The sequence below is a fragment of the Clarias gariepinus genome, chromosome 19 (genome assembly GCF_024256425.1).
Source record: "Clarias gariepinus isolate MV-2021 ecotype Netherlands chromosome 19, CGAR_prim_01v2, whole genome shotgun sequence".
NCBI lineage: Eukaryota > Metazoa > Chordata > Actinopteri > Siluriformes > Clariidae > Clarias > Clarias gariepinus.
Window position 1 is genome coordinate 26,234,350 of NC_071118.1, and position 7,121 is coordinate 26,241,470.

At 38.0% G+C, this 7,121-nt stretch overlaps 1 protein-coding gene across 1 annotated transcript; it reads right to left on the minus strand.

The window, feature by feature from the left end:
* Positions 1–1,685: 1,685 nt before the first annotated feature.
* On the minus strand, positions 1,686–5,095 carry gpn3 (GPN-loop GTPase 3). The gene is made up of 8 exons (XM_053478810.1): positions 4,881–5,095; positions 3,871–3,979; positions 3,515–3,682; positions 3,232–3,356; positions 2,983–3,098; positions 2,781–2,877; positions 2,458–2,586; positions 1,686–2,064 (listed from the first exon to the last, which is right to left on the minus strand). The coding sequence occupies exons 1-8, from the start codon at positions 4,926–4,928 to the stop codon at positions 1,999–2,001; spliced, it is 858 nt and encodes a 285-aa protein (XP_053334785.1). The 5' UTR covers positions 4,929–5,095; the 3' UTR covers positions 1,686–1,998.
* Between the last annotated feature and the right edge of the window lie 2,026 nt (positions 5,096–7,121).

Here is a 7,121-nt window from a genome sequence, read left to right on the forward strand (position 1 = left end):
CCCTTTTAGTTATGCTGTCATAGTTAATCCTGCCGGAGTCCCTGCTTGCAAGAAATATACATTCACATTATACATTGTTTGACTCTGACCATAAATAACAACATCTCTCCTTCTCTTCTCTCTCTCTTTCCCTCTCCCTGTTGGGCTATACATGTCGCTTCTGAGCCGCCAGTGATCCAGACCCCCTCTGCCCACTGGAGCTGTCTGACTCGTCCTGGTGTCCCGCTTCTGGTTGGAGATCTTATCACATGGATGTCCCGTGTGGTCTATCTGGCATGCGTGTGGTGACCGGGGACAGCTCCACCTTTCCACGAAGACGGTCCTGTCCTCGGCTGGTGCAGACAGCTGTTCCCAGAGGACTCGCTTGATAGTTCAGGACTGGAGTTTCCTAGTCTATCTGAGCCTCCAATAACGAACTGGAGTCAATTTTAACTTAAACACATATCCCGTTATACTGAACGCTATCCGTTTCACCCAAATGAGGATGGGTTCCCTGTTGAGTCTGGTTCCTCCCAAGGTTTTTTCCTATTAACATCTCAGGGAGTTTTTCCTTGCCATTACCACTCTCGTCCTCAGCTTGCTCATCAGAGACAGTCTTATCATTTTGATTCATACACGTTCACATCTCATACAAACTTAAATAATTCTTTTGATTGTGTAAAGCTGCTTTGCGACAAAATCAATTGTTAAAGAATTAAAATTAAAGAAAAATTTTATTGAATTATCCTGGTAGAGGAGACTTTAGACACAAGGCACACAATGGACAGGGTGTCAGATCATCGCAAGGCACACACACCCACTATAGGCACTTTAGCCTAATCTGCATGTCTTTGGACTGTAGGAGGAAACCTGGAGAAAACCCACCAAGTACAGGGAGAACATGCAAACTCCACGCACACAGACCAGAGAGTGGATTCCTCAAATCTTTGGCCCTGAAGTTGCAAGGTGACAGTGCCAACCACTACGCTACCGTTCTGCCCCAAAGTCAGTCCACACACCAAAGAGTGCCAATTCATCGCAAAACGGCTATACAAATAATACAAAATATTATTGCTGTTATTGCTATATTTCCTGTTTTTACAAATGGAATCAGTATATTTTGCTTAACTTTATGTGCATGATACTCACTGACCCACTCAGTCACTCATCTATACTATATCCTGTATACAGGGTCACGAAGAAACTTAGGGCATGGGGCAGGGTACACACATACACACACTCACATGCTTATTCACACATTATGGGGCAATTTGGGAACACCAATTAGCCTAATCAGAATGTCTGGACTACGAAAGGAAACGGGAATACACAGAGGAAACCCACCAAGCACAGGGAGAACATGCAAACTCCATGCACAGAAACCTGAGGTGGCAATTGAACCTGGACCCTGGAGCTGCAAGGCAACAATGCTTTATATGCGCATGATATGTGCTTCTAGTGGAAATGTAGAGTTGCAAGTTGACTTGTCTTAAAAGTTTTTTCTTTTGGGAAGTCAGGGGAGGCTAATGAATCTTAAGGAAACCCCCTTGAGCATAGGGAGAACAGGCATTATCCTGGGATCAGGATCACACCAGGGATCCTGGAGCTATAAGGTGTGGCCAACATTCAATTTATTATTATTATTATTATTATTATTATTTATTTATTAGATTTATTTATTTTAACATATATACAAAAATAGCACATGGTTTGGTATACAGGCACATGCCTGCTTTCCAAAAATCACACTTTTATTGAAAAAATATTTAACACTACACCTTATAGAATGTAGCATGCTATAAGAGCAAAGAGCATAGATAAAAGAACTAGGCAGTCATACGAAAAAAAACTAATAAACAAACTAAAAAGAATAATAATAAAGCATTCTCTCTTTACACTGAGGTTTTTTCTGACAGTGCTGTTCATTTGCAGGCTTGGGTTTCCACAACGCCAAGCAGGTGAGCAATTTACAAATATGTGTTCCCTTTAGTCTGTCAGGTGATCATGCAGCTGTGGAGTTTAGGAATCCACTCTGTCCTGGAAATACTCATCATAATTCAGGTTGCCAGGCTCCTCATCATTCTCCTGGAAAAGATTAATAAAAGTGATAAAAATGTGATGAAATAATGACTATGATATACATTATGAAGAATATACACAAAGCAATGCTAATGGCAAAAAGAAGTGTCATGGTGCAGCATAAATGCATGTGCATTTAACAATGATAAAATATTACTTTCTGCTTTATCTGATATACATGTTCACTTATACTGTATGTTGTTGTTGGAACAACAAAATTTGAATTTGAACACAGCCATTACTGGTCATACCATTTTACTAAGGTAATATACTGTATCCACTCATAAGCATGTCTTAGAGTTTCAGAATGCCAAATCTCATCCAAACTTGGATTAGAACTTAAAACATCAAGCTTTCTAATATATTTTTGTTTATCATTTAATGGGGAAACGTTTCTACCTTTGGCTCCTTGAACTCCAGGTCCTCGCCGTACTGTATGGAGAAGTCGATGTGCTGAAGAACAATGTTAATGGCTTCGTCATCAGTGCGATCAAAGGGCAAGAAACGCACCATGCTGTAGTCATCAATCTAAAGAAAAAAAAGGCCATCTTCCTCTCAAGACATGCAGTGAATTTTACATAACATTCACAGTTGTTAAAAACAAAGAAGGGAAGAGGGAACATGTCATGAAATTTATATTAAGTAATATAAGCTTTGGCACCCTGATACACTCATTTGCATTTGTGAGTCTTACCATCACTAGCTTTTAATAGCAGACTTACCAAACCACAGATTGCTTTGGTGAGCTTCATGAATTTTTTGCTCCTCAGCGTGACAGAGCTGTCCTCCATCATCGAATACATATCCGGATCTAGATACCTGCAGTGCATATGCAGACGTCACCTCCCTGTTCACAATACACTTCATTCCACAATGCATACTTTAGCAGCAAGACAAAAGTTTACATTGTTAACCCTCACTTACTTCTCAATTTCTTTCTTAGCCTTAGGACTCAGCAGGTCCATTTTGGTCATGATGTTGACCTGAGGGATTTCCAGCGCCACCATGGCACTCAAGGCTGCCATTACACCAGATATGAACTGGAAAACAGAGAGAGTATGGAGTGAGGTTAATTTTTTAGCCAAACTTCCACATTTAGTCTGTGAGGAAGATCTTAAAAAAAATATAAGAATAAACACAGTTTATAACATTTCAAGAGCTCTATTTTATTACCTTAAAGCGCTCCACCATGAACTGAGAATCCACTAAAAAGACGCCACACACACGAAACTCCCACTGCTGGAGTTGCTCGACTAGCTGCTTCATGACCGGAAGATGAGTGTACAGCTCAATCTGACCTAAAATCAGACACAAAAAAATTAATAATGTGGTTTCTGACCAGTAAACTTAACATTTATTCTCATCTCAAGAACTTTGTTACAGTTGCTCTGCTACTTCGATCAATTCCCTTAAATGTACAAAGCTCTTGAAAATACCAAAACAGCTATTTAACAACCTGGGCAGTCGAAAAGGATGTAGTCATCCTCAACATGCCCAAGACTTTCTTCCAGCCAGTCGAAGTTATTAGCGAAGTATTCCATGCAGAAAACTAAGCCTCCGTTTGGGCCGAACCTCAGCGAGTCATCCTCCATCACATCGTCCACCTGGATCAACTCTCGGATATCTGTTATTTGAAGTAAAGTGGAGCAGCAGAATAATCATTCAATTGGAACATATTCGTGTTCATTTATTTTTAGAATAAAGGTTTGGCTCATTCACATAATTAGACTAAGGGAATTGTATTCCTCAGCTTTTTTTCCCTCTCGTGCTGAATCTCCTGCTTCAGAAACCTGCTCTACTGATGGCTCTTACCTGCCATGACCGGATAATTGAAGTGCTCTGCGGCTGGATCGAGGTTTACAACCTGTATGGACCGGTTTATGGATTCAGCATGCTGGATCAGAGTGGAACAGTATGTACTCTGCAAAGACATTTTTAAAAAAAAGTAAAGAATGTTTGAGTGGACATTTTGTTGTGTCCTGTGATTTTCTGTAGAAACAGCTCATTTTTATCACATTTATATAGAGGTAAATTTGTAACAGTCTATGGGCATTGGTTGCTCAGTGGTAGATTTCTATTCTGCCATGAGGATAACCTGGGTTCGATTCCCACCCACAGCCCAAACCCTAGCTACTAGATACAGTGCTGGTTCCAAGCCCGGATAAAATGTCAGGGTGCGTCGGATGGACAGCTGCCGTAAAAACCTGTGCCAAGTTGTGTATGGATCAGATGGTCCGCTGGACTAACATTTTTAAACGACTATATGAGAAAATGTATTATATAATCTGTTTAACAGGTTTGAAGACGTGGTCTGGCCATGCGTAGAGGTTTCTACACACACACATACACAAACTTTTATATATATTATAACCGTTAGGGCTGGCCAATAAATAAGGAACAAAACACTTTCAGTTGTTTGAGTGGAAAAAATTATATTATAAACACATTTTATGTATTATTTATTCCTTAAGTTAAGAAATCACAGCTTGAGATGTAACCTGAAAACTTACTGAGGGTTAAAATGCACTAATACTGGAGACTCCTTCCATAGATATTAAATAGTCAAATTAAATTAAATGTATCGCAGAAAGCTTCACATGAACACTTATAATTATATTATTTTTTAAATTATCACACTGTAACTCAGAGCAACACTAGTAGATAATTATGACACTTTAATAAGATATAAGGAGAGTTGTCTATAATGACTTTAATGACAAGAAATTTAACAAATTTAAAAATAACCAACTGAATAAAAATGTAACAGAGATATAATGAATAAAAACAAATATATAAAAAATGAGTTATTAATCTTCTTTTACCTTGCCGCTTCCAGCGGGTCCCATTACAAGCTGCGCATAGCGAGGCATGTTCACACTCTTCAACTCAACTAAACTATAATTTATTGAATAATTTCTTTATTTTATAATTTATATTTCACTATTTAATATTATACATAAACTCGGAAATGTTTATCATCTTAAAAATAACGCGCACAAAATCAGTCGCGCGACTTCCATGCTGCTTTCACTCAACAACATCCTGTAACACGGGCTGTATCACAAACTGCTTCAAAGTAAACGCCTCTAGTCCACTACGTAGTGCATTAGACGCCTTCACTCCCGTCTCTATGTAGTGCACTCATACAGAAAACAACGAGTTAATTGAAATACAATACAATTGTGTCTCTACGGGAAGCGAGAGAGGACAAAAGAAGCAGCGTTTACATTTTACACGTAAAGCGTGTACAGAGTTACCTGTAACTGTAAGACATTTGTCGGGCAACCTTAATTAAAAGCTATGAATTCTTCTCAGACACCAAGGTAAGTTACTGTTAATATAATACATCTTTATAGGACGAGCACTGTCTATTAAATATGCCTGAATATATAAAGTTTAATTAAGGTTATACAGATATTATTAAATGAAACCATCCCAGATTAAATCTCTTTTTTAGTATCACAATATCAAGTGTTAATTGTTGAGAGATTAAAATTTATTTTGAAAGTGGGTGTGTAAAAATGAAAAAAAAAAAAAAAAAAAAGGAAATGGGAAAAAAAGAACAATAATAAGTTCAGCTTTCATATTTTAAATATTCAATTTAATTTAATTATATTCATATAGTGGTTTTACCAATGGTCATTGTCGCAATGCAGCTTTACAGAATAAAAAAAATAATTAGGGAAATTGGTTTAAAAAGTGTAAGGAAAATATGTATACAGTAAATCATGATGATCAGATGGTCCCTGATGAGCAAGCCAAGGGCGACGGTGGCAAAGAAAAGCTTCCTGAGATGGTAATAGGACGAAACTTTGAGAGGAGACTAAACAAGGAACGCATCCTCATTTGGGTGATATCAGATAGCAGAAATTGATCTGCAGTCACACTGTATGTTAGGAGGCTGGAAGTTCAATTAGTGTTTAGGTGTTTAAGTTAATATGGAGTTTAGTTTTGTTAATGAAATCTCAGGTACAAAACTGTTTGTGCGACTTTTAGTCCTGAACTATTGAGTGACCATAGTCATAAGTCCTCAGAGAACAGCTGTCTGCATCTGCCGAGTTCAGGACTGTCTTGGTGGTGAAGTGGAACCACCTCGGTCACCACATGCATCCCAAGCAGACCACACAGGCCTTCATGGAGGTACATCTTCGACCAGAAGCAGGGCACCAGAATGACAGGTCCAGAGGAAAAAAAAAAGGTCTGGATGTTTAGCTCGACAGAGAGAGACAGGGAGAGAGCGAGAGGAAAGAAGAGAAGAGATCCTGATTCTTGTACCAGACTTACCCCATTATACTCTAGAGTAACTTATGCATATTTTATATTTCATACTTACAGTATTTCTATACACATTTTATTTCTTACAACATTTAATAGTTTTTATTATATTGTTCATTATTTTACTCAAATCTGTGCTTTAATTATTGTTGGTATTATTCATTTATTCTTTGGTGTCAACAGGTTATCAGGATTCACTCATACCTTACAATTAAGTAAGTTTCACTGTGTTTTTCTATCCTGTCTGAACATTTAGCCTCATAAAACACCATAGATTTGACATCAAATGAGTCAACATTTTGTTAGTTTGTATCAGAAAATAATTAGTCATTAAAGCTACCAAGATAACTGCATGTACTGTAAATTACAGTCGCGTATGTTTCACAATTGCCTATTATGGTTTTCTTCTGAAACAGTCAATGCAATCTGGTAACCCTGATGTACACAAGAAACCAGCCCTACCCATGTGAGGGATGCTTTAATTTCAGGAGAGAAACAGCAGAGTGTCTTTAGCTTAGCAACCTGATATGTTTCTTTTCTAGGAATACAGGAGTGTATGTTATCTGTAGAAACCACAGAAACGTTATACTGTACCTACAATACAGAATTTGAAAGACCTCATACCATGCAAAAATGGCTAAAATTCAAATAACCAAACACGAGTTTGCAAACTGATTGCTCTGTTCATGATAGGATGATTGTTTTATTGTTTGTACTGTATAGGTCCCAAGAGCTCAGAATATGGACCTAAGAATCTCAGACAGAGAACAGGACCTATCGGCATTTCT

Excerpts from the sequence above, each read along its gene's own strand:
- gpn3 (XM_053478810.1), bottom strand. The coding sequence starts at position 4,928 with ATGCCTCGCTATGCGCAGCTTGTAATGGGACCCGCTGGAAGCGGCAAG. Across the intron at positions 3,099-3,231 it reads TCATGGTGGAGCGCTTTAAG|TTCATATCTGGTGTAATGGC; the intron begins GTAATAAAATAG and ends TCTGTTTTCCAG. Across the intron at positions 2,878-2,982 it reads GCTAAGAAAGAAATTGAGAA|GTATCTAGATCCGGATATGT; the intron begins GTAAGTGAGGGT and ends TATGCACTGCAG.